The sequence below is a fragment of the Dasypus novemcinctus genome, chromosome 8 (genome assembly GCF_030445035.2).
Source record: "Dasypus novemcinctus isolate mDasNov1 chromosome 8, mDasNov1.1.hap2, whole genome shotgun sequence".
Lineage (NCBI taxonomy): Eukaryota > Metazoa > Chordata > Mammalia > Cingulata > Dasypodidae > Dasypus > Dasypus novemcinctus.
The window spans coordinates 81,373,044-81,400,868 of NC_080680.1; the positions used below are offsets into that span (position 1 = coordinate 81,373,044).

The window sequence follows — 27,825 nt, forward strand, 5'->3', positions numbered from 1 at the left end:
AAACACTTAGAAAACTAGGAAAGAGAAGTAAACTTCCTTGGGAAGTGGATATGGCTCAGGGAACCAGGCTCCTGCCTACCACACTGGAAGTTGCTCATTTGGATCCTGATGCCTCCTAGAGAAGAGAGCAAGCTAGCACAAAAATCTGACACAACAAGAGACACAAAAAGAAAAGACATAATGAGAGACACAACAGGGCAGGGAGCAATGTTCTCAGTGCCTCCTGAAAGAGAGAGCGAGTTAATGCAGCAAGCTGACACAACAAGATAATGCAACAAGAAATGTGGAGAGGAAGAACATAACAAGAGGCACAACAAAGCAGGGAGTGGAGGTGGTTCAAACGATTAGGCACCTCCTTCCCACATCAGAGGTTCAAGTTCAGCTCCCAGTGCCTCCTAAAGAAACAAGGAAGACAAACAGACACAAGTGAAAAACAAGGGGGCGGGGAGAAATAAAAAAAAATAAAAAGTAAACTTCCTCAACATGATAAAGGGCATATATGAAAACCCCACAGCTAACACTATAATCAATGGTGAATGATTGCAAGCTTCCCATCTAAGATTACAAACAAAACAAGGATGCCCACTGTCACCACTGCTATTCAAAATTGTACTGGAAGTTCTTGCTAAAGTAACTAGGCAAGAAAAAGAAATAAAAGGCTTCCAAATGGCAAAGAAAGAAGTAAAACTTTCTCTATTTGTAGATGACATGATCCTATAGACAGAAAATCCTGAAAATTCCACAAGAAAGCTCCTAGAACTAATAAATGAATTCAGCAAAGTGGGGTACAAGATCAATACCCAAAATTCAGTAGTATTTCTATACACTGGCAATAAACAATCAGAAGAAGAGATCAAGAAAAAAATAATGTGTAGTAGAAACTAAAAGAATCAAATACCTAGGAATAAATCTAACCAAGGATGTAAAGGATTTATACACAGAAAACTACAAAACATTGCCAACAGAAATCGAAGACAAATAAATGGAAGAACATTCCGTGTTCTTGGCTTGGAAGACTAATTATTATTAAGATGTCAATTTCCCCCAAAGCAATTAAGAGATTCAATACAATCCCTCAAACTTCCAACGGCCTTCTTTGTAGAAATGGAAAAGCCAATCATCAAATTTGTATGGAAGAGTAAGGGGCCCCAAATAGCGAAAGCCAGCTTGAAAAGGAAGAATGAAGTTGAAAGACTCATACTTTCCCATCTTAAAATTCTTTTACAAAGCCACAATAATCAAAACAGTATGGTACTGGCACAAGGACAGACATATAGACCAAAAGAATAAAATTGAGAACTCAAAAATCAGCCCTCACATTTATGGCTGATTTTTTATTTATTAATTTTTATTTTTTTAGGAGGTAACAGCGATTGAACCTGGGACCTTGTACATGTGAAGAAAGCACTCAATCACTGAGCTACATCCACTGCACATTTTTGACAAGGGGTAAAGACCACTCATTTGGGAAAGAACAGTCTACTCAGCAAATAGTATTTGAAAAACTGGATTCCATATGCAAAGGGATGAAGGTGGACCCCTAACTCACACTATATACAAAAGTCAACTAAAAAATGGATCGAAGAGGGAAGCAGACGTGGGCAACTGATAGAGTGTCCACTTACTATATGGAGGGTCAACCTTGGTCTCCTGACCCATGTGGTGAGCTGGCCCACACACAGTGCTACCACGTGCATGGAATGCTGTGCCACATTGGGCACCCCCACATAGGGGAGCCTCATGTGCAAGGAATGCACCCTGCTAGGACAGCCGCCCTGCATGAAAAAAGCGCAGCCTGCCCAGGAGTGGCACTGCCCATACAGAGAGGTGTCACAGCAAGATGACGCAACAGAAAAGAGACGCAATTTCCCAGTGCTGCCTGATAACACAAGCGGATGCAGGAAAACACATAGCGAATGGACAGAGAGCAGCAATGGGACGGGGGGAGGGGGAGAAACAAATCTTTAAAAAAATGGATCAAAGAATATCATTAAGATGTCAATTCTACTCAAATTGATATACAGATTCAATGCAATCCCAATAAAAAATCCACCAGCATTTTTTTAATTGAAAACATGACTATCAAATTTATTTCGAAGGGTAAGTGGTCCTGAATAGCTAGAAACACCTTAAAAAGGAAAAGCAAACTCTCCTCTCTAGACTTTAAATTATATTACCCCAGCTACAGTGATAAAAACAGCATGGTACTAGCATAAAGACAGACACATAGACCAATGGAACCAAATTTATGGTTCAGAAACAGACCCTCACAGGTATGGTCAAGTGATTTCTGACTAGCCTGTCAAACCCACACAGCTCAGGAAGAAAAGTCCATTCAACAAATGATGCTGAAAGAACTGGATATCCATAGCCAAAAGAAGGAAAGAGGACCCCTGTCTTACACCTTATCCAAAAATTAACTCAAAATGGATCAAAAACCTAAAAATAAAAGAAACATAAAGCTTCTAGAAGAAATTGTAGGAAAATAGCTTCAACACCTGGTGGTAGGTGGTGAATTCTTAAAGGAGATAAGAGGAGGACTGGGATGGATGTTTAATGTATGTAGAAGTTTTAATTAGCTTTACTGTAAAAGTGTGGAAATGTATAGAGTGGATGGTAACATAGTAACAGCTAGTTTATAAATGGGGATGTGGTTGAAAATGGTAGTCTAGGTATGTAAATGCCAATTAACAGAATGCTAGAGAATATTCTAGGAAGAGAATAGCAGAGTACACCAAGAGGTGGATGAGAATGGTAGTTGATGGTATAGGTGCAAGAGCATCTTTCATGAGCTAGAGCAAATGTACATCACTATTGCAGGGTGGTGAGAATGTGGAGAAGCATGGGAAAGATACAACTGGAGTTACCTATGAACTGTGGTTAGCAGTAACATTCTTTTTTTTTTTTTAAAGATTTATTTTATTTATTCCTCTCCCCTTCCCCTGCATTGTCTGCTCTCCGTGTCCATTAGCTGTGTGTTCTTCTGCATCTGCTTGCATTATCAGGCAGCACTGGTAATCTGTGTCTCTTTTTTGTTGCGTCATCTTGCTGTGTCAGCTCTCTGTGTGTGCAGCACCACTGCTGAGCAGCTGTGCTTTTTTCACATGGGGTGGCTCTCCTTGTGGGGCACACACCTTGCACTTGGGGTACCCCTATGCAGGGGCGCCTTTGTGTGACACAGCACTCCTTGCGCATGGCAACACTGCATTTGGGCCAGCTTAGCACATGGGTCAGGAGGCCCTGGGGATCAAACCCTAGACCCTCCATATGGTAGGCGGATGCTCTATCAGTCCACTTCCCTATAATATTCTTGCATCTATGCCAAAGATGTACCTGTTTGATAATTGGGCAGTAGGGAAAATGTGTACCAAATGTGCACTATGGACGTGGTAATTGTGTACCAAATATACACTATGGACATGGTAACAATCAGATAATAGTATATTATTTGTAACAAATGTTCCACCACAGTGTAGTGTGTTGATAGACGGATGTTGTTTGGGAATTTTGCACATGTGCATGATTGTTTTATAAGTTTGCAACTTCTGTCATAAAAAAAATATATTTAAAAAACAATAATAGGGTGGGTTGGCGGAAAAATACAACAAATATAAGGACTATATTTAGTAGTACTTATTTTGACAATATTCTTTCATAATTTGTAACAAATGTCTCACAACAATGCAAGGTGTTGGTGTAGGGTTGATGTATGGGACTCCTGTATGATGTTATGCATGTTTGCTTTTGTAAGTTCATAACTTTTACTATACCTTTATTGTTTATGTATGTTCATATATAAATGATATAAAGATAATAACAATAGGGTGGTTGGGGGAAAATACTTTGGTTATTAGTAATATTTTGACAATGCTCTTTAATCATTAGTTTAAAACGTTTAACAACAATGCAAGGTGACAGTTGTAGGGTGAGGTGCAAGAATCCCGTATGATGTTATATATGTTTGTTTTGTAAGTTCACAACTATTACTGTACACTTATTATTTATGTATGTTTATGCATGAGTGATATACTTCAATAAATTGTTTAAAAAAATTTTAAAAAAACAAGTATCAGAGACCGAAATATAAGAGCAAGAACTTTAAAACTCTAGAGGAAAATGAGAAGCATCCTCAGGATCTTATGTTAAGCAATGGTTTCTTAGACTTAACATCCAAAGCACAAAGAGCAAAAGAAAAAAACAGATAAAAGGGACCTCCTCAAAATTAAATACTTTTATTCTTCCAATGAATTTATCATAAAAGTAAAATGACAACCTACACAATGGGAGAAAAATATTTGGAAACCACATATCTGGTTAGAGTTTAATATCCAGAATATATAAAGAAATCCTACAACTCAACAACAAAAAGAAAACCCAATTTTAAAAATGGACAAAAGATTTGACATATTTCTCCAAAGAAGCTATACCAGTGGCCAAAAGCAAATGAAAAGTTGCTCAACGTCATTAGCTATAGGGAAATGCAAATCAAAACCTGAATGAGAAGCCATTTCACAACCACTAGAATGAATACCAAAAAAAAAAAGGAAAATTACAAGCTAGAAAGGATGTAGTTAAATAGAACACTCATTCATTGCTGGTGGAAATGTAAAATGCTGCAACTACTGTGGAAGACAGTTTGGTGGTTCCTCAGAAAGTTAAATATAGAATTACCATATGACTTAGCAATTCCACTTCTAGCTATATACACAAAAGAATTGAAAGCAGGAACTTGAACAGGTATTTGCATACCAGTATCATAGCAACAAGGTTCACAATTGCCAAAATATGGAAGCAACCCACATGTCCATCAACCTATGAATGGATAAACAAAATGTGGTATATCCATGCAATGGAGTATTATTCAGCCTTAGAAAAGAAGTCTGATACATGTGACAACATGGATGGCCTTGAAGACATAATATTGAGTGAAATAAGCCAGACACAAAAGGACAAATATTGTTATCTCACTGATATGAAATAATTAGAAAAAGCTAGCTAACTCAAAGAGTCAGAATTTAGAATATAGTTTACTGTTAGGTAAGGTAGGGGAATTAAGACTTAAAATGGGGAAGGTTCCAGAGGCGCCGCATGCTGGAGGCGAGCCACACTTTTACGCAGGGTCGGGTGTGCACACTGGCTGCCAGCATTGCGAGTCTGTCTTGTGGGGGCAGCTTTAAGGTGTGCGTGCTCTATACGGCACTTCCTGTTTCCTCTCCTGTGTGGCTGTATCTCGGGCCTTTGGCCTGACCGAGCCTGACTATGGCTTCAGCTTTGGAAGAGCTAGAGAAAGATCTTGAAGAGGTAAAGGTATTGCTGGAAAAGGCCACTAGAAAAAGAGTACGTGATGCCCTTACAACTGAAAAATCCAAGGTTGAAACAGAAATCAAGAACAAGATGCAGCAGAAATCACAGGGGAAAGCAGAACCTCTTGAAAATGAAAAGCCAGCAGCTGTGGTTGCTCCCATTACAACGGGATATACAGTGAAAATCAGTAATTATGGATGGGATCAGTCAGATAAATTTGTGAAAACCTATATTACCTTAACTGGAGTTCATCAAGTTCCCACTGAGAATGTGCAGGTGCATTTCACAGAGAGATCATTTGATCTTCTAGTGAAAAATCTAAATGGGAAGAATTACTCCATGATTGTGAACAACCTCTTGAAACCCATCCCTGTGGAGGGCAGTTCAAAGAAAAGTCAAGACGGATACAGTTCTGATTTTATGTAGAAAGAAAGCAGAAAACATGCGGTAGGACTATCTGACTCAAGTTGAAAAAGAATGCAAAGAGAAAGAAAAGCCTTCTTATGACACGGAAACAGATCCCAGTGAGGGATTGATGAATGTTCTAAAGAAAATTTATGAAGATGGAGATGATGATATGAAGCGAACCATTAATAAAGCATGGGTGGAATCAAGAGAGAAACAAGCCAAAGGAGACACAGAATTTTGAGACTTAAAGGTCCTTTTGGGAACTGCAATGTGGAAATATTGGTATTTCTAATAAGGGAATGTTGGGGAGTTGGACAGATACAATTTGACAGCTGATTATTTACAAAGTCTTCTAAGTAAAGGCAGTGAATTCTCCATTTCTTCCTGGAGGATTTATTTAAATAAAATGTGCTTATTAAACACTTAACGAAAAAAAAAAAGACTTAAAATATACAGAGTTTCTATTTGGGACAATGGAACAGTTGTGGTAATAGATGGTGGTGATGGTTAGCACAACATGGGGTGAATATAATTAGCAGCACTGAATTATCTATTTAAATGCAGTTAAAAGGGGAAATTTTCAGGTTGTATATATGGTATTAAATTTTTTTTAAAAATCCATGGAACTGCACATTATAGTGAAGCCTATGTTATACAATCATAGACTATAGTTAACAGTGTAATAACAAAAATATGCTTTCATCAATTGTAACAAATGTACCATACCAATGCAAGGTGTTAATAGGGTGGTATATGAGAAGCCTATATTTTATGCATAACAAAAAAAAAAGAGGAAGGGTTAATTTGGCAAATGCAGTCTTAGATTAAACATTCCACACTGTTTAATAAGATAGATCAGAGGATTGTGGGAAGATGGCAACAGACTAACAGGCAGAGCTGAATGCTCTAGAAAAACAACAGAGAAAAAGACAAAAGCTGTCCAGGGGGACCTACTCTGGGGGTTACCAGACCAGGACAGTGCCACAGAACTCCCAGGAGAGTGAGGTACAGAGAGACAAAGAAACTGAAACAACAAACATGATTTGCCAAGCCCCCATGGCAGCTGGGAAGGGCACCCCTCTCCCAACCCCATGATATTAAGCAGGGGTAAAGCCCACGGCTCGCTGCAGCCACCTGAGAGGAACAGACATCTTCCTTTCTGCCAGCTGTTTCAAGAGAAAAGGGAGGGGAGGTTTGGGTGCTTTTCTTCAGTGAATTCAGCCAGTAAAGCCCACTTTGAATCTCAGCTCTAGAGATTCAACACAGGAACACAGGAAAGCCAAGACTGAAACACCTCCGTGGAAAAGTATGCTGACTAGAGCCAACTGCGGGCCAGTGTGGAATCTGCAAGTACAAAAACTGTTCTCTGCTCTTTGTATCTAGCCTCTGGGAGAAAATCTGTACCCCACTAGCGAGTCCTTAAGTTTTGTAAACTTAAGCTGGGCAATTTTAAGACAGAGAATAAGTTGAACCAAATATCAAAGAGAAGCTGAGGAAATGAGAGAGAGAGAGAGAGAGAGAAACTGGCCATCAGGGTAAATTTACCAACACATTCAGATGCCTAGACATCAGCAAAAAAATTATAAGCTATACTAGGAAACAGGAACAGATGGCCCAGCCCAAGAACAAACCAACCATCCTGAAGAATTGCAGGATTTAAGACAATTAATCAGTGATAATCACACAACTCTCCTAAATCACTTCAAAGAATGTATAGAAAATATTACTAAAGAAGTAAAGGATAATAAGAAGACATTGGGAGGGCATAAAGAACAATTTAAAAGGCTGCAAAGAAAAGTAACAGACATTACTGGAAAGAAAAACAAGATGGGTGAGATTAAAAATACATTAGAGGCACAGAGAAGCAGATTTGAACTGCTTGAAGACAGAATTAGTGACTTTGAAAGCAGAACATCTGAACTGGAAAAGACAGGAGAAGAGAATGGAAAAATGGAACAGAGTCTTGGAATTGAATGACAATGCGAAATGCACAAATATATGCATTATTGGAGTCCCAGAAGAAGAAGAGAATGGAGCAGAAAGAATATTTGAGGAAATAATGACTGAAAACTTCCCAACTGTCATGAAGGACATATCAATATCCAAGAAGGGCAATGTACTCCAAACAGAATAAATCTGAATAGACCTACCCTGAGTCACCTACTATTCAGAATGAGAACTATCAGAAATAAAAAGAGGATTCTGAAAGCAGGAAGAAAAAAGCAAAACATCTCACACAAGGGTAACTCAATAAGATTAAGTGCAGACCTCTCATCAGAAAACATGGAAGAGAGAAGAAAGTGGTATGATGTATTTAAGGTACAGTAACAGAAAAACTGCCAGCCAAGAATTCTGTATCTAGCAAAGTTCTCCTTCAAAAATGAGGGTGAGTTAAGTGTTCACAAACAAAAACTGACAGAATGTTACCAAAAGACCAGATTTACAAGATATACTAAAGGGGGTGCTACAGCCTGAAAGGAAAAAACAAGAGTGAGTGATTTGAGGAAGAGTTTGGAAATGAAAAGTATTAGAAAGGGTAAACTAAAGGATAAGAAGACAGACAGTAGAACAGTATGACAACAGAGAACCAAAGGATTAAATGGATGAAATAAGTAATACCTTTACAGTAAAAACACAGAATGTTAATGGCTTGAACTCTCCAATCAAAAGACATAGACTGATAGAATGGATAAAAAACACAAACCATCTATATGTTGTCTACAAAATACCCATCTCAAATGTAAGGACACAACCAGGTTAAAAGTGAAAGGTTGGAAAAAAGTATTCCATGCAAATAGCAACGAAAAAGGGCTGAAGTAGATCAGATAAAATGTAAAATAACAATATTAGAGTGTATAAACAACAATTACTCAATGCAACCAGCAAATCGTTCCTGTGATCAGTATTCTGTAAATTTCTTCACACAAAATAAACACTTGCTTTTTTTTTGTCTTTTATTTTTTCAATGTTACACTTAAAAAATGAGGTCCCCATATACCCCCGACCCCCCTCATCCCACTCCTCCCCCCATAACAACAACCTCCTCAATCATCATGAGACATTCATTGCATTTGGTGAACACATCTCTGAGTACCCTTGCACCTCATGGTCAATGGTCCACATCATGGCCCACACTCTCCCATAGTCCACCCAGTGGGACATGGGAGGACATACAATGTCCGGTAACTGTCCCCACAGCACCACCCAGGACAACTCCAAGTCCCGAAAACGCCCCCATATCACATCTCTTCCTCTTACTCCCTACCCCCAGCAGCCACCATGGCTACTTTCTCCACTCCAATGCCATGAACAATAGTTCATAAATAGAATATCAGTAAGTCCACTCTAATCCATACTTAGTCCTCCATTCTGTGGACCTTAGAATGGTTGTGTCCACTCCACATCTATATCAAGAGGGGGCTTAGATTCCACATGAATGCTGGATGCAGTTCTCCTGCTTTCAGTTGTAGGCACTCTTGGCTCCCTGGTGTGGTGGTTGACCTTCTTCACCTCCATGTTAGCTGAGTGGGGTAAGTCCAATAAACCACACTGTAGGGGTTGCAAGTCTGTTGAGACTCAGGGCCTGGCTATCACATGGTCAGTCCAGAGATTCAGGTCCCCTGGGTATGCATTAAACCCCAGCACCAATTATAGTTCCAGTAAAAGTAACAGGAGAGACTTATGGACAAAGATCACATCTAAGTCCAGCTCCTGATCATTTGTGGCAACACTGGGAAGCAGAGTTTTGGAAAGGTAATGGGGACAGAAAGCAGATCAGCAAGACTCAGCAAGATGAAGAATTAAGAAGAACTAGAAAAGTACAGACAACTAGCTCTTTCACTGTGAGGAAGACAATGAAAAATCAGTCACTGACAAGAGACATGGGAATGAGAGAGAATCTTAAAATGTTGGAGGTAGAAGACACATGAGAATGTTCTCTAAGTGGACTAGACCACAAAAATGTCTTGTAACTTTCACTATATTTGATTGAAGAGGAATAGGCTCTCCTGCAGGGAATCCTTTGTGGATGTCATTTACCTGCATAGCCAGTAACTTGCTCTTTTTTTTTTTGATTAATTTTTTTATTTTAAAGATTTATTTTTTTATTTCTCTCCCCTTCACCCCCCACCCCCCAGTTGTCTGCTCTCTATGTCCATTTGCTGTGTGTTCTTTTGTGACCGCTTCTATCCTTATCAGCAGCACTAGGAATCTTTGTTTATTTTTGTTGCATCATCTTGTTGTGTCAGCTCTCTGTGTGTGTGGCATCATTCTTGGGCAGGCTGCACTTTCTTTCAAGCTGGGCGGCTCTCCTTATGGGGCACACTCCTTGCACATGGGGCCCCCCTAAGTGGGGGATACCCCTTTGTGGCACGGCACTCCTTGTGTGCATCAGCACTGCGCACGGGCCAGCTCCACACGGGTCAAGGAGGCCCAGGGTTTGAACCGCAGACTTCCCATGTGATAGGCGGACACCCTATCCATTGAGCCAAGTCCACTTCCCAGTAACTTGTTCTTGATGACAAATCCTGCTACAGAATTCTAACATCTTGCATTCAGGAAATTTGCCCAGCTCACTGATATAGCCAGTATCCTGTTGACCTATTAACTGATGATACACTTTTAGGCCATGCCTAGCTTGGGTGGTTTTGTACAAGCATTTGTGATACATGGCACTTCTCCACAAACCTTGTACCCTTCTACTCAATGCCACATTCAACTGGACTGTCCAGATTTTATCTAAAGAAGGGAAATGTGTTACCTGAGTAGAATTCTAATTTGCTCCACAAAACAGAAATCAAAACCCAAAATAAAAACCCTTAAGGCAGTACAACTGTTTGTAAAGCAAACAAAAAATTTAAGCTCCTACAGGAAGTTTATTTATCACTATCTTCCCCCTGCTTGCTTGTTCATATTACAACACTGTCTTTTAAATAAAAAATAAATTTAGCAGCCAATAACATTTTACAACTCAATAAAAGAATGCCAAGTAAATATATTCACAAAATAGTTATCATTACACAATATTTCTAATTACTTTAGATATTTAACAATAAGGCAAAGAAGGAACCAATTTAAAAACATGTTGGATCACTTTATATCATATACCTTATAAAGTCCAACAAGTTCAGAAAGGATAATACAAAATTAACAAAACACTTTAAGAAAATAAAGAACAATATCGTGAGAAAGACTTCCTAAATGTAAAAGCAATTAAATACATTTCAAAGGTATATACCAATAGGTTTGAGCCCAAAATAATTTTAAATTTCTACATGGAAAAATTCAATAAAAATTAAAGGGCAAAAACTTTGGAAAATTTTGCAAATATGACAGGTTAATGTTCCCATACAATGTGAAAAGAAAAATAGGAATATCCCAAAAGAAGAGAAAAATATGCAAAAAATACAATTCAAAGAAAAATAGAAATGAATAAGAAACGTGAATGAACACATGAAAAGTGATACAATCTCAGTAGTAATCAAAGAAATGCAAATTAAAAAGGCAGTTATTAATTTTTCATCTATCATACATATGATATATCATAAGCAAATATAACTATGAATGATACTTAATGACAAAGGAAGTGAGAATGTTACCATGGTGAATTTTTTTTTTAAACTCCTCCCAAAAAAATGGACCCTCCCAAAAAAATGGACAAAAATTTTCATATGGTACACGTGGAAGCATAAACTGTGCTTATGAATGCGTGAAAAATACATATAAAGAAAAAGACTGAAAACTATCCATATCGTTTAACTCAGTTATTCTGGTAAAATAGCCTGAAGAAATAACCCAAAAGGAAGACAGCATACAGCTGCTGATTGGCCCATCACATCCATTCTGTCAGCAAGTTATACAGACTCAAAACACATCAAAAATTCTCATCACAACATCAAGAGGGAGCTTGAAAAATGTAAATCATATCATGTCACTCTTCTGCTTAAAATTCTCCAATGGCTTCCCATAACAAGCACAATAATATCTAAACCTAAACTTGCCTAGCTTTCAAAGGTCTATATGATCTGATCCCTGTCTCCTTCTCTAACTTCATCTCATACCACTCCCACCTTCATCTACCATGCTTCTGCTTCTGGCATCAGCTACCTTTTTGGTTTCTTTCCAGCCTTAGGGCCTTTGTATTTACTGTTTCCTCTCCCTGTAATGGTCTCTCCATAGCCCTGATTTTCACAACTTCCTCCTTCTTATAATTCAGATTTCAACTTAAGTGTCACCTTCTTAAAGGTCTCCCCCAACACCTAATCTAAAGCAGCCAACAGTCCAATAATTTACACAGCCCTTATGAGTATCTAATATTATTTATTGGTTTGCATATACCATTTATTTCCTCCCCTTCACAAGAAATAAGCTTCAGAAGATGTCCCTTGTCAATCTTTTCACCATAGTATCCTTGTAAGTCAACAGAGCCTTGACACACAGTAGGCACTCAATATATATTTGATGAATGAATAAATGCATTAAAGTTTTTCAGAATGACCTAAAGCTCCTAAAGACTAAAGACCATGATCCATATGACATAATACTATGCAGCCATTCTAATTGATGTTTCATGTACATTTAGTGTGCAGACTGTGTTTTCCAATGTGGCTATGACAAGTTCTTCCACCCTATATGTTCTTCTTCTAAAATTATGCTGGCATCCCTCCTATCAAGTGGCAGGATCTATGTTCTCTCCCCTTGAATTTGGGTAGGCCTTTGAAAATAATGGAAGTAATGCTCTGTGACTTCTGAAGCTAGGTCAGAAAAGGCCATACAGTATCTGCCTAATCCTCTTGGGACACTCACTCTTGGAATCAAGCCACTATCCTGTAGGGAAGCTGAGGCTACACACAGCCCCAGCTGAGCCAGCATTAATCATCAGACATATGAGTGAGGATGCCTTTGAGAGAATTCCAACCTCAGCCACCATTTAACTGCAACACCATGAGAGACCCCCAAGGAAGCACCACTTAGCTGGTTCAGGTAGCCCCAGAACCATGACAGATAATAAAATTATTGCTGTTTTGCGCCACCGAGCTTTAGGGTAACTCCTTAAACAGCAATGCCTAACCATTGATAACCATTGATTTGAACCATGCAGAGATGCAAAGATAAACATGAAGGAACATGATGTGCTTACAGTGGTCATCTACTCAAAGATGGTTAGCTTACTTATGACATAGTCTCAATATTTCTATGTAGCTCCTCAGATTTCTATAATGGACACGTGTAACTATATAACTGGGGCATGAGAGGTGATTATTTTTTAAAAGGTCAGGAATAGGAACTATTAAAAAATTTAAGGGATCTTTTCAGATAGTTATGCAGTGAAATCCACGTTCGAAGACCACATATAAAAATTAGGTCATTTCAAAGAAGATTTAGGAATAGGCAATAGGCACATGAAAATATGTTCAGTATCATTAAGCCAGTTCAACCAAATGAGTTACCAGTTCACACTCCTTAGAATGGCTATAATCTAAAAAACTATAACAAATGCTGGCAGGATGAAGAGAAACCAAAATCCTCATACACTGCTGGTGGAAATGTAAATCAGCTACTTTGGAAAACAGTTTGGCCGTTTCTTTAAAAATTAAAAATCGGGACAACCAGCAAGATGGCAGCAGAGTAAAGCACTTCTAGAGTCAGCTTGTGCTATAGTTAGTAATCACCCAGAGCTATTTAAAGCACTCACTTGGGGGCTCCAGGAGACCAGAAGGGCATACTAAAACATCCTTGAAAGAATGGGGGGAGGAGAGTGCCCATCTGCAGAGAAGATTAATAAGTAGAGCACCCCACAATCTGACGCCGGTGTCCATCCTACACTGCTGGCACAATCCGCCTCAGGAGCTATTCACTCCACTTCTCCAAAACAGGGAAGGAAGAGACAATTGGGCACCAACTTCAGCTACTGATCAGTAAATTCAGCAGGCTAAAGTATAATCCTAAGAACAGCTAAAGTTTGAACCTGTCCAAGTCGGAAAGAGGCTGGTAGCTGCCATTTTAATTCCACCCCTGGCACAAGGAGCACCAGCAAAACTTGTGACTTATTTCCAACCAAAATATGGCAATGGTGATGGAATGTCACTCCTATGATTAAGTTTTATTACATGTTTATTATTATAAAGACTCCATCTTAGTAGATTGGAAAGATTCTCCTGCTGACCTTAACGAAGTAAATAGCCATGTTGTGGACTGTTTATGGAGAGGATCGTGGGGCAGGGAACTGTGGGTGGCCTCAAAGACCTATGGCTGGCCTCCTGCCAAGTCAGAAACTAGGGACCTTCTCATAAGCCACTAGGAAATTAATTCTGCCAACCTGAATGAGCTTGGAAGCAGCAGCTTCTTCCCTAGTTGAGTTTCCAGATGAGAATGCAGCCCAGCCAACACCACCTTGATTGCAGCCTTGTGTGGTCCTGAGCAAAGGATCCTGCTTAGCCATGCCGGCAGTCCCTGAGATAATAAATGTGTGTTGTCTTAAGCTGCTACATTTTGATTTGTTACACGGCAAAAGAAAACTAATATACCTACTATCAGTCCAATGTTCTCTTAACTGAAATTCCTATTTGCACAGCGTCTGTATGCCTCCACAATTGTGACTTTTGTCACTTCTAGTATTTCTAGTGATTTTTGGTTAAATATTTGAGGCATGATAATTCATGACTATTCAATATTCTCTGTGCATTATGCCTTTTGATTCTTTTTTCCAAATTAAAACCACTTGCCCCAAATTCTACTGAAGAGTCACTACTGCTTTCTTCATGTTTGTGTATGCTTGAGTTATCTTTTTATTTTCATTTTTCAGCATCATTTTGTTTAGGTATGTCTTTTTATGTAAAGCATATAGCTGAAATTTGCTTTTAATAGGTAAATTTAACACATTCACATCTATTACAACTGATTTACTTTCATTTTGCCGTATTATTTTGTTTTGTTCTTACTCATTTTCTAAAGGTTTCTAAAACCTTCACTGTATTCTTAATACATCAGGTTTCCTCCATTTCTCTTTATTTTTCATTTGATTTAAAATTATGTATCTTAGTTCTAGTCCAGTCTTAGTGAACTTTAATTTTCGCCCCCAGTATTAGTCAACTTTATTATTATTTTTTTGGGAGGTGCTGGTAATTGAACACCTGAGAACCTGTACATAGGAAGCAGGTACTCAATCACTGAGCTACATCCACTCCCCTAATTTTTTCTCTGCGCCCCCGCCCACTGTTTTGTTGTATGTGTTCATTCACTGTGTGATCTTCTGTGTCTGTTTCTTCCCTTTTTTTAAAGATTTATTTATTCTCCCCTCCCCCGCCTGTTATCTGTTCTCTGTGTCTATTTGCTGCGTCTTCTTTGTCCACTCTGTTGTCAGCGGCACGGGAATCTGTGTTTCTTTTTGTTGTGTCATCATGTTGTGTCAGCTCTCCGTGTGTGCAGCGCCATTCCTGGGCAGGCTGCACTTTTCTTTCATGCTGGGCGGCTCTCCTTATGGGGCACACTCCTTGTGCATGGGGCTCCCCTACGTGGGGGACACCCCTGCGTGGCAGGGCACTCCTTGCCCGCATCAGCGCTGCACATGGGCTAGCTCCACACGGGTCAAGGAGGCCCGGGGTTTGAACCGCAGACCTCCCATGTGGTAGACGGACGCCCTAACCACTGGGCCAAGTCCACCACCTGTGTCTGTTTCTTTTTGTTTTCTCTTCTCATTTTCTCCTATAGGCTTTACCGGGATTTGATCCCAGGCACTTGTACCAACTCAGTTCCTGGTTTCTGTTGTGTCTCACCTTGACTCTCCTCTGCAACTCTCTTTTGTTGCGTCATCATCTTGCTGTGTTACTTGCTGAGTCGCCCGCTATGCAGGCCTGGCTCGCCATGCAGGCATGCCTTTACCAGGGAGGCCCCAGGGAGCAAACCCAGGTCCTCCCATATGATAGATGGAAGCCCAACCGCTTGAGCCACATCTGCTTCCCCACTCCCCTAATTTTTAATATTAGAATTCTATTTCTCTATCAATACCAAGAATAGAGCAATTTTATGAATCATACCCATTCCTTTTATTTGTTTTTTTCCATAACCTACTCCTTTTAAATGGATAAACACTGCTCAATTTTTACAAATCTAATTCCTATCTTAAGCTAGACTACAGGATCTTTCGCTATCCACTTTCTACCAAGGTATAATCAAAGGACTTCAGTGTATGTACATGTTCCTAGGAAAGTGCCTATATAAAACAATTTTCTGTGCTTATCTTTTTGCTGTTGTTCTTCACCAATACTCTTTTAGACTGTTAAGAGGCTTCAGAATTACTATCAGAAGCTTATTCTCCCCTCAACTTAAAATCACAGAGTTATAGACCTGGATGAATTTTAAAGACTATCTAATCCAAAGATAAAAAATTGGTTATTAGCTCACATACCAACCCAAACTATTGGTCATGACTACCCTGAAAGCCATGTTAAAAAAGGGTTCTGAGGCTGTGTCAGGTTGGCAGAAAAGAATGTAGTGATCAATCAGCGGTATCTGCACTGGGCAGAAGGGAGGTGGGGGTTGAGTAGAGATCCATATACAACAAATCCATTATCATATTCTGGTCCAACAGCCCCTACTACACCCACTCTAAATGCAAAAGAGAATTATCAGGACTAGAAAGACCTCTGGCTTCTGCCAAATGGTTCACAAACATTACTGCACAGACCTCACTTCTTAGCATGTTAGACAACTACTAGCTTTTAAAAATAAGTGACAAAACCTGAAAGGAAGAAACTCACAGTAAAAAAATAAGAGAAATTTTTTTAAATGTAAGGAAATGAAAAAATGAAGACAGATTACCAAAAGATGGGATATATGAATCTGAAAATTCTGTTGAGTCATCAGTCACCTTATTTTTAATAAATTCCCTAATTTTTGTTTTGAAAATTTCAGCATTAATGCCCACTATCACTTATTAAGCACCATCAATGGGCCAGGTCTTATCATGAGATGTCATACTCCTAAGGAGTTAGACAGCCTGAGTGCAAATCTCAGCACCACCACTTAGTAATGTGACCTTGGGTAAGTGCTTAGTTGGTCTAACAGTTTCTTCTTCATAGTTAAATTGTGAACAATGGAGAATTTAACGTAGAGTGCTTTAGAACAATACCTGGAACAATAAAAACTCAATAATACTATCTGTGTTATTGTTGCTATTTTTTTACAACTATGATGTGATACAGCTATCATTTCTATTTTGCAGATGAAGAAAATGAGGCTTCAAAGGTACCGCACTAATGCAAAGTGTCAACAATAAGGGGGTATATGAGAATGTTGTATTTCTTGACTTTTATGTAAACCTAACTTCTCTAGTTTAAAAAAAAACCCTAACTATACTAATTTAAAAAACATATTAAAAAAAGAAAATGAAACTTGGAATATAGCTTAGTGAGTAGCATAGCTAGGATTTAAGGTCAAGTCTCTGATTCCAAAGCACATGCTCTTTTCATGCTTCTTCTTGAGGACAGTTTGCAGCATAATGAGGTGTTTGAGGCATTTTTTCTTATTGATCTTATTTTCCCTCTTCAGCATGGTCTCATCCCTACCAAGACTTAAGTTATTCATTTTAGGGAATTTATTTAATTTGTGTTTTCAGAGTACATGTGCTTTGTACATACACATGTTCTATTTACAAAAAAAAAATTTGCAAAGATGAAAAATATTCTACAGAAATATGAACTAGAAAAATCCTGTTAATAACAATTTCAGTTGCCCTTACCTCTGAGGAGAAGGACTGAAAGGAGTGCTACATTTTTTTTTATAACCAGCATGTAATTAAAACAAAAAATTAAAAAGATCAAGACAAAAGGAACCATACCATTGTGTAGAATGAATTATGTACCCCACAAAAGACATTGTTCTTAATCTGCATTCCCATGGGTGTGATTTTATTTGTAAATATGACCCTTTGAAGATATCATTAGGTTAGGTGTGGTCAACTGAATCCGGGTGGGTCTTAAACCCTATTACTAGAAGCCATATGAAGAGAAGGCCACAGAGAGGAGCCAGAAGCCACAAGTCAACAGAAACCAGAAAGGCAGACACAGGTCAAGAGAGATCACCATGTGACAGGAGGCAGAGATGCAAGCCAAGAGACCCCAAGGATTGCAGCTAGCCAGCACCAGAACACTACAGACTTATGGCATCTTGCCATGCCTTGATTTTGGACTTCTAGCCTCCTAAACCATGAGCCAATAAATTCTTGTTGTTTAAGCCAACCCACTCTGTGGTATTTGTCATAGAGGCCTGGCAAACTAAAACAACAGTCATAGAAGAAAAATTAAATAACACATTTGGCACCTTCACCAAAGGCAGGCTGCATGGGATTGCCTATTCACATGCTGGATTGACTGGTGACTTCTGTGATAACTGGACATATGCCTAGAATTAGGAAGACATAGTCAAATTAGAAAGAATTCTCTAGTTTACCCTATCTCAAATGGCTGGTCTTCCTAGAAGTATCCCAGGGTGCTCCAGAAAAGTGTACACTACTGAAGGTACAAACTAATTTACCACACCTGTAGGAATAGTCTCCTTTTCTCTAATTGTTCTCAATATTTTATCTCATTCTTAGGTCAGATCTATTCCACTATATCAAGTTTATTCTCACTGTGAAAATGTGACCATTCCCAAATTGACATTAGCTGAATTAGGTTAATTTCAGTTATCTAGTTAAAACATAAAGATGCTATCACAATCACATTTTTTTGTTATACTTTACATTTTCAGAAGTTCCTTTACATGACCATTACATTTGATCAACACAATATAGTAATAATGCATAGTGAGGTTTCTTTTAAAGAAGCATGGAATTTTGTGCATGAAGCTGTATGGGCGTCACAGAAGAGAGGCTTGAAGTGACAAGTAGTTATGAATCAGAATGGAAGTCAAAAAGACCCCAGCAAGAAAAAACTGACAGGCAGACTGCCTGCCAACTGGCTCAGTTTCACTGTGATTCTCCAGGGTCTATTCCACTTGCACATATATTTTTCTCTGATCACGTCAAAAGTTAAGTAGATTAAGCCAATTTAGGAATGTATTTCTTCAGATAGTAGAGAACAAACTCTGGAACAAGGCAGCATGGATTTGAATCACAGTTACATTACTTATACCATTTACTACTGTGTAACCTTGAGCAATTACCTAACATGAGTCTCAGATTCCTCATCTACAAAAGAGATATAAAATAGTCCCAACTTTATGGGGTGTTCTGACTACCCTGTTTTAGAAGGCAACCTTCTCCCCAAACTCCTGATAACTCTTCCCTACTTTATTTTCCTTCATAGCACAAATGACCATCAATGAACAATATCCTTAATTATTTATTGCCTCACCATCTCCCCATTCCACCTACAGAAAATAAGCTTCATAAAAGCAAGAACTTCTGTTTTGCTTTGAATTCTCCCAGTGCTTAGAACAGTCTTGGTATATACTTAAGTACTCAAATTTAATGGATAAATAAATGTTCACTACCTAGAAATTGTGAGGTATGAATGAATATAAAAATTTTGCTACAAGGCTTGTGTGAATTGCCATACCCAATATAAACTGTTAATAAGAGAGTATGCAATTCAAAATATTTAATAGTAACCTCAGAACTGCAATTTCAACACTATAGGCTACAAGCTGATGTGCATCTACAGAGAAATTTAACTTAGAGAACAGGCCAACCCAAGGGATTCTGGGGGCATGCCAGCTCTTCTAAGACTGCAGAGGGGAGGCCCAGCAAATGGATTGGCCCTCTTTCTCTATGCTTGACCCCTGGGTTCCACCCTCTCAGTCCCACATGGATTAGTTAAAAATGAGGCAATTTTTAAGAAAAATCATCTTTTGTTCTCCAGTCTGAGGAAAGGACCATGCCTGGGTGGAGCGCAACTATTCTGATGCCCTGAAAGGGAAGTGAGTACAATAAGCAAAGCATCAACATCCATAGGACAATGTGCTCAGAATAACTAAGCAAATATTTTACATGACTTATACACTGGGGAAATAAGATCTGGTCTAGTTCCAGCTCCATAGGGTCACTCCTGAACAAATAATTTCTCCTATTGGGGTCATAACTTCCAAATTTAAACCAAAAAAAAAAGGAGGGGTTGCTGGATTACACAATCTCTTCAGCTCTCAGGGGTGTATGTGTGTGTTGAAATACACACATCCAAAAGATATGTGGGGGACAGAAGCTTCATTTTGGTTTTTGTAAAATCAATACCATTACAGAAAGAAGTTGTGAATTGCTGCAAAGAAAGACATCTGATTTTTAAATATGCTATCTACCCTTGCCCTCCCCACAATGAAGCCTGATGATTTAAAAGCTGCAATGTACACAAGCCAGCCTTAGTAGTCCTTCTCATCCCACTCATCATTCTCCTTTTCTTTTCTCCATTGCATTTATTGTAACCTAATATATAATTTATGCTCATTTTCAATGTATATCTGTTTCCCCTCCTATCTCATTAGATTGCAAACTTATGAAAACAGAGAACTTTATCTGTTTTGTATCCTATGGTATTTTCTAAGTACCTAGACACATAGCTGCCAATCAATAAATATTATTTGCTAACTGAATTAGATGAATAAATTATAAATCCATAGAGATCCTAGCATATATCTCTGGAAAAATCTCATCTCCCAAAAGCAAAAAGTCAGTCTAAGGACTCAAAAATAAAGAGGAAAAACATTTTAAGGTAGATAGAAAGTACCTGGCAAAGGTGGACTGACACCTGATTTCCAGACTCTAAGTCCCAGAAATCACACAGAGCAGTTTCACTTCACCACCACGAATGAACAAATGGACAGAATATTTAACTGCAGGGCAAAGAAAATTTAACCCAAAAACACCTTCAGATCTACTAAGCATGTTTGTTTATAATATTACTGACCTAAACTGATTTTGCCTTTTCCCTCTATCATCACTCTTTTTTCAAATGCTCCTTTCTAAAATCTGTGGTATTCCAAGTTTTATGGAAGGAAATTTTGTGTTTTTCAGGGGCTTGCATTCCGATAGAAGTTAAAAGTGAAACCTATGTCTCTGGATTATGAAATAATAATAAAGTCTGGAATGCTATGAGCATTATCGCTGGGCAAACTGACTAAAATCTGTCTAAGCAAAGCTCACAAAGACAGAGAGACCAACAAACAAAACAAAGAAAGCCATTTGGAAAATCCCAATGATCCACCAACTTCTTGATTTAGCTCCAACAGGATGAGGGAGGAGGCTCTTAATCAAAATAGTAGAGAAAAGGACTGCTTGGACTGGTCTGCACTAGTAACTACTTAGGGAGTGAATACATTCCTGCATACAAAACACAGGAAACAGGAGGGATGCCACTGGAAACCTATGGTGGGAAATACTAAAGTTAAGGCCATCCAACATCAGCAGCCAGATGTTCTGAACACTCAGAACACAAATATCTATTGCATGGCAGGACAGTCAGCAATCAAGGGTACTAACAGTACTGGAAAGCCCCTTCAACCCCCCCACACATACCCCTCACAACCTCCACCAAGACCAGGTCAAAAGAACAGGAGCAAAAACAGCAAAATGAACCAATACCACCACCAAACCACAAAATCTGTCACAAAGTAGGTTTTTTTAGGTGAATCAGGCAGGTTCTATTCTCAATCCTCAATATTTAAATTGGGCTTTGGAAACAGAGTCCCCAAAAATGTAAAGCATGGGAAGAAAATATCATTATTCAACTCTAAAGATAAACAAGTCTGAAAATGTCCAAGATATTTCCAATTGGAAACCATCTTGAGTTTCTGAGACAGCTACTAGCTTTGGGAGCACCTGTTCATATTAAAATAATCCATCTATTAAAAAAATAAATAAAACAAAAAAGATAATCTATTCAGGCTGTACAAGAAGAGAAGAAAGTTTTAAGCAAGGAGAGAGGGATAGGGAAATGGATGGATGATCAGGAATCCAGCCCACATCTGGGAATTACCCTCATACTTTCTGGAGAAGTCTAATAAACTGACACACAAACTAGCAAGGATCTCTGCATCTTAACATTGTGCCTCCCAAATCAGACTCTTCTGGCCCTGAGTCAGAAATTATGCAACTGAATCCTGCAAAATAAGGTTAGCATGCACTTTCACCATGGCAGACATCAACAAGGACCTCACCTTGTCACTGTCATCATGAAAAATGTGGTCGTGATGAATGGACTGGTACTGAAAAGAAGCACCAACACTACCTACAAGAGAAAGGGAGGAAAAGTTAAATGCAGTAATTTCTTATATTTAAATTGCTTTACCAATTCAAAGTGCTCTTCTATTCATTATCCCATTTAATCCTCTTAACAGTACTCTGAAGGTACAAGGTAGGGATTATTCTTCTTGTATTTTAAATGAGGAAAACAAAGCAAAGAGAGGATGACTTGCACAAAGTAGCAGTCAGTGAAGTGGCAGATCCAAAACTAGAACTCAAGTTATTATTCAAACCCCCAATTTATCATTTTCTACTACTGAATGGTATGCTTTCAAAGTAAGGCTATCCAAATAAGCAAAATAGCCTTCAATAAGAGAAACTCCAATTTATGAAGAAAATTATACTCCTTTTCAGACTAGAAAATACTTTGAGAAAAAATTTGTCCCTATAAATCCTCGGCCACTGAGTAACACAGTCTAATTCACAATCATATAAGAGTAGAAACAGGTTTTTATTAAAGTACACATTTTAAATATATGAACCATGTTAATTTGAAGAACCATCCCAACAGCTCTATGGTAACAGTGACATATCTAACCAATAATAAAACAAATTATTATTAAATGATTGAAGCAACTGATTGGCCATTTAGATTCCTACCTTACACCACACACAAAAGTGGTTCAAAGATCTATGTAAAATAACAAATGCACAACTATGTGATTAAGCCGAATACCACTGACTGTACACTTTGAATGGATTGTATACTTTATTAATGTGTATCAATAAAATTGATTTGTTAAAAAAACAACTCCCTTTTGCCCTTAATGTCACCTTAATGTTCACTCCCCCCCCCCAAAAGGTAGCTATTATTCCTACCTGTATTTTTAAAAAATAAATAAATCTATGTAAATGTAAAAAAATGAAACCATGGTATTAGAAGAAAATGTAGGAGACTATTTTATAGTCTTGGAATAAGGAAAACCTTCTGAAATAAGATGGACCAAAGGTTAATAAAACTCCTTTCTCCTTATGAGAATTTGACCTTCACTTAACTCATTAATCTGATTAAGACAGCACCCTTGCCAACTATGGTACTTGGCAACACTGCTTAAGGTAAAAATAACCTGATTAGTAAACTGCATCTGGACTACAAATACAATCAGTATCTAGTAGGAAGCCATATTTTTAAGCTTCCCAGAGAGGGGTGATGTGGAATTAGGTATGTCCTTTGTGGGGATGCTAGGAACTATGTGTATGGTTATTTATTGTAAGAAGATATCCTTCCCTGTTGGAATGTGGCAGTTCTGCACCCATGGTGGATGTTACTTGCCTCATTGCTCCTCAACCGTCAGAAGAGTGTATCAGAAAGTATAAACTGTTGGCAAGAATTCCACTGTCTTATGTCAAGGTGTGGTTTCTGTCCTCTATCGTTATGAAAAAGTGACCTACAATGCTCTTACCAGTTTGGATGTTTTAATGTTTGGTTGAACCTAAGAAGACACAACTTCCTCATTCCTATGGATATTACACTGATAAATCCAGTATTCAGTAAAATCTATGATGCTATCAATTAAGATAATTATTCCATATGCCCTTAAGAAGGAAAACTGCCAACTAAAATGACACAATGCTTTCTGAATACTAAATTTTTAAATTTTATTTTATACCTATTCATTGAAATAATGCAATTTATTTAAAGGTACATTTTTATATTACTCCTATGCATATACAAAAAAGAAAATAAGAGAAAAAGACAGCAATTCTCCAAATGCAAAATACAAAAACAAAAAAGAATTCAAATTAGCAATAGCAAAGAAAACAGAAAATTATCAAAAAAACAAAAACAAAAAACCCAACCTATTCACATGGATTTATCAGTTAATTTCTTTAAATTTACAGATTCAATAATTCCTATGACCGTGACTATTTCTAACCTAGATAGTGTCTCCCAACTCATTTTTTTATATGGCTTTGATTATAAAGTATAAAGAGGACATTAACAAATTAATCTCACTTATGACCAAAGGAATAAATATACTAAAGAAAATTGCAGCACACACAGTGTATCTAGTATAGTGACAGCATATATAATACAGTATATTATCATTATCTACTCAGGTTTACCTAAAGAAAGCAAAAGTGATTCAATAAAAGAAAAATTATCAACATAAAGTATTAGGATAAAAAAACCTATTAAAAGTTTGATCACATCAAAAGATTCTGAAAAAGCAAATGATAATATTTATTATCTATTTCTATTTTCTATTTCTATTCTTTCAGAAATAAACTAATTAAAAAGCTTACATTTTTCCACTGGATGACAATTCTGGGAAGGATGAGGTAGGGAGTAGAGTTGCCAAAAAAGATACAATTATGTATAAGAATAACATAAAGCACAGAGTTCCCTCTGGTACAGATGTCAGTTAACATCAATTAATGTATTTCAAATCTATGCTTTGGAAGAATATACAACAATGTCTATAAACATAAAAATCATCTGGGATAGAGGAATGGCAAATCAAACTATCCTGTCAAAAATACTAGAGGGAGTAGACATGGTGCAAGCAATTGAGCGCTCACTTCCCACCTGAGAGGTCACAGGTTCAGTTCTGGTACCTCCTAAAGGAAAAACAAGCAGACAACAAGCAAAAAAACAATGAGCAAACAACAAGCAAAGACAACACAATGACCAAAGACAACACAACGAGAAAAGACAACAAGCAAATAGTTGAGGGAGCCAACTCAGGGGAGCCAATTTAAAAGAATTTTAATATGGTAGTTATGGGGGAAACGGACTTTGGCCCAGTGGTTAGGGCGTCCGTCTACCATATGGGAGGTCCGCGGTTCAAACCCCGGGCCTCCTTGACCCGTGTGGAGCTGGCCATGCGCAGTGCTGATGCGCGCAAGGAGAGCCGTGCCACGCAAGGGTGTCCCCCGCGTGGGGGAGCCCCACACGCAAGGAGTGCGCCCGTGAGGAAAGCCGCCCAGCGTGAAAAGAAAGAGCAGCCTGCCCAGGAATGGCGCCGCCCACACTTCCCGTGCCGCTGACGACAACAGAAGTGGACAAAGAAACAAGACGCAGCAAATAGACACCAAGAACAGACAACCAGGGGAGGGGGGAAATTAAATAAATAAATAAATCTTTAAAAAAATAATAATAATATGGTAGATATGCTTCAAGGAGTAGTAAAAATCTTACTTTCAGTCTATTAACTCGATATCTTGTGAAACTAAGGTGACACTGGTGAAAGGAACCCTAAGAATTGATGGTTATAAGCATGTATTAGATAGTTTCAAAGAGGAACCAAAATAGACAACATTATTTCATTCTTAATATATAATCCGTGTATTTAACCTACATGTAGCATGTATTTCTATTAGAGACAGTTTAAAAAAGAAAAATTGAGCTAGAAGGAGTTCATGAAGAACCACCTGAAGACTGTGGAAGAAACCAACACTTTGGGACCACTGCTGAAAACTTGAATTCTATAAGGGCTGGAAAGATAAAGGTTGAGATATACTACTTAGCCACTTAGAAATCTCTTCTGAAAGAGTATTAAAAATAAATAAGAAAACGGACTTGGCCCAGTGGTTAGGGCATCCGTCTACCACATGGGATGTCCGCGGTTCAAAGCCCCGGGCTCCTTGACCCGTGTGGAGCTGGCCCATGCGCAGTGCTGATGCGCGCAAGGAGTGCTGTGCCACGCAGGGCTGTCCCCCGCGTAGGGGAGCCCCATGCCCAAGGAGTGCGCCCGTAAGGAGAGCCGCCCAGCGCGAAAGAAAGTGCAGCCTGCCCAGGAATGGCGCCGCCCACACTTCCCGTGGCGCTGACGACAACAGAAGCGGACAAAGAAACAAGATGCAGCAAATAGACACGGAGAACAAACAACCGGGGGAGGGAGGGAAATAAATAAATAAATAAATCTTTTTTCAATCCATCAATCAATCAATCAATCAATAAATGGCACCAGACTTGGCCCAGTGGTTAGGGCATCCGTCTACCACATGGGAGGTCCACAGTTCAAACCCCAATGAATGAATGAATGAATGAATGAATGGCGCCAGACTTGGTACTAATGCATGAACATATAGGAGACCAATGGAATAGAAACCCACACCTCTATGGTCACCTGATGATTGACAAGGATGCCAAGTACACTCAATGGAGAAAGTCTCTACAACAAATGGTGGAAAGAAAACTGGATATCTACATACAAAAGAATGAAAGTGAACTCCTACCTCACACCACTTACAAAACTTAACTCAAAATGTATTAATGACCTAAATATAAGAGCTAAAACTAAAAAACTCTTACAAGAAAACCTAAGGGGGAAGCAGACTTGGCTCAATGGATAGACCATCCACCTACCACATGGGAGGGCCGCGGTTCAAACCCAGGATCTCCTTGACCTGTGCGGAGCTGGCCCATGCACAGTGCTGATGTACACAAGGAGTGCCATGCCACGTGGGTGGGGAGGGGTCCTCCACATAGGGGAGCCCCATGCACAAGGAGTGTGTCCTGTAAGGAGAACCACCCAGCACGAAAGAAAGTCCAGCCTGCCTAGGAGTGGCGCTGCACACACAGAGAGCTGATGCAGCAAGATGACGCAACAAAAAGAGACACAGATTCCCGGGTCACTGACAAGAATAGAAGTAGACACAGAAGAACACACATCAAATGGACACAGAGAGCAGACAACTGGGGGGAGGGCGGGGGGACAAGGGGAGAGAAATAAATAAATAAATCTTAAAAAAAAAAAAAAACCCTAGTGGAACGTGTTCAGACCCTTTTGTTAAGGCAATGGACTCTTAAACGCACATCAAAACCATAAGCAAAAAAGAAAAAAGAAAAAAGAAAAAAGAAGTAAACTGGAATTTATCAAAACTTTCAGGTATCAAAGGGCATTATCAAGAAAGTGAAAAGATTACCTACAGAATGGAAGAAAATATTTAGAAGTCACATAGCTGATAAAGGTTTACTAATCAAAATACATAAAGAACTCCTACAACTTAAAAACAAAAAGACAAACAACCCAACTAAAAAAGCAGGAAAAGGATTTGAACAGACATCTCTCCAAAGAAGTTATACAAATGGCCAATAAGCACATGAAAGATGCTCAATACCATTAGCCATTAGGAAAATACAAATGAAATACTACCTCACAACCACTATTTGAAAAATGGAAAATAAGTGCTGATGAAGATGAGGAGAAATAACAATGCTTGTACATTGTTGGTGGAAATAAAATATGGTAGAGCCACTGCGGAAAACTGTGGTAGTTTCTCGAAAACCTAAGTATGATGGGTGGATGGGTGGGGGATGAATGGAAAGAAGAAACAGAAAGACAGAAGGAAGGAGGGAGGGAAGGTAGGAAGGAAGGAAGGACAGACAACACAGCAAAATGTTAGAAAGTTGATGGATCTCACTATCTGGGTGATGGGTATATTGGAGTTCTGTTTGGAATTTGTATTATTTTTGCAACTGTTCTATTAATCCTGTAAGCCTGAAGTTATTTCAAAGTAAAAAATTAAAAGGGGGGAAAAAAAGTTAATCATAGTATAACGATATGACCCAGAAAGCCCAGTTCTACGTATATACCCAAAAGAAATGAAAGCTGTGATTCAAAGAAGTATTTGTGCACCAATGTTCATAGTAGCATTATTCACAATAACCAAAAGGGCTAAACAACGCAAATGCCCATCAACGGATGAATGAATAACTAAAACATGTTCTACACATATACATATTCACCCATAAAAAATAATAAAGTTCTGAAACATGTGACATGATGAACCTTGAAGACATCCTGTTCAGTGAAATAAGCCAGACACAGAAGGACAAATACTGTAAGATTTCATATATATGAAACAACTAAAATAGGCAAATTTATAGAGACAGAAGGTAGAACATAGGTTTGCAAAGGGTGGGGAAATTGGGA

The 27,825-nt window shown here is 38.5% G+C and overlaps 1 protein-coding gene, 1 long non-coding RNA gene and 1 pseudogene across 10 annotated transcripts in view; 2 read left to right on the plus strand and 1 right to left on the minus strand.

The window, feature by feature from the left end:
• LOC131279477 (uncharacterized) overlaps positions 1-17,792 on the plus strand; it is a 28,327-nt gene extending 10,535 nt beyond the window's left edge. Inside the window, exons 2-3 of the long non-coding RNA XR_009186849.2 lie at positions 16,934-16,991; positions 17,704-17,792. This is a non-coding gene — a long non-coding RNA (uncharacterized lncRNA). The remainder of the gene's footprint in view (positions 1-16,933; positions 16,992-17,703) is intronic.
• Positions 1-27,825, minus strand: part of RNF38 (ring finger protein 38) — a 189,008-nt gene that overhangs the window by 91,927 nt on the left and 69,256 nt on the right. For all 9 annotated transcript variants that reach the window (XM_004457274.4, XM_058302086.1, XM_058302084.1 and 6 more), the window contains one exon: positions 21,859-21,929. In XM_004457274.4, coding sequence (XP_004457331.2) covers positions 21,859-21,929 — 71 coding nt within the window. The remainder of the gene's footprint in view (positions 1-21,858; positions 21,930-27,825) is intronic.
• Positions 5,239-6,064, plus strand: LOC101417547 (calcyclin-binding protein pseudogene; annotated as a pseudogene).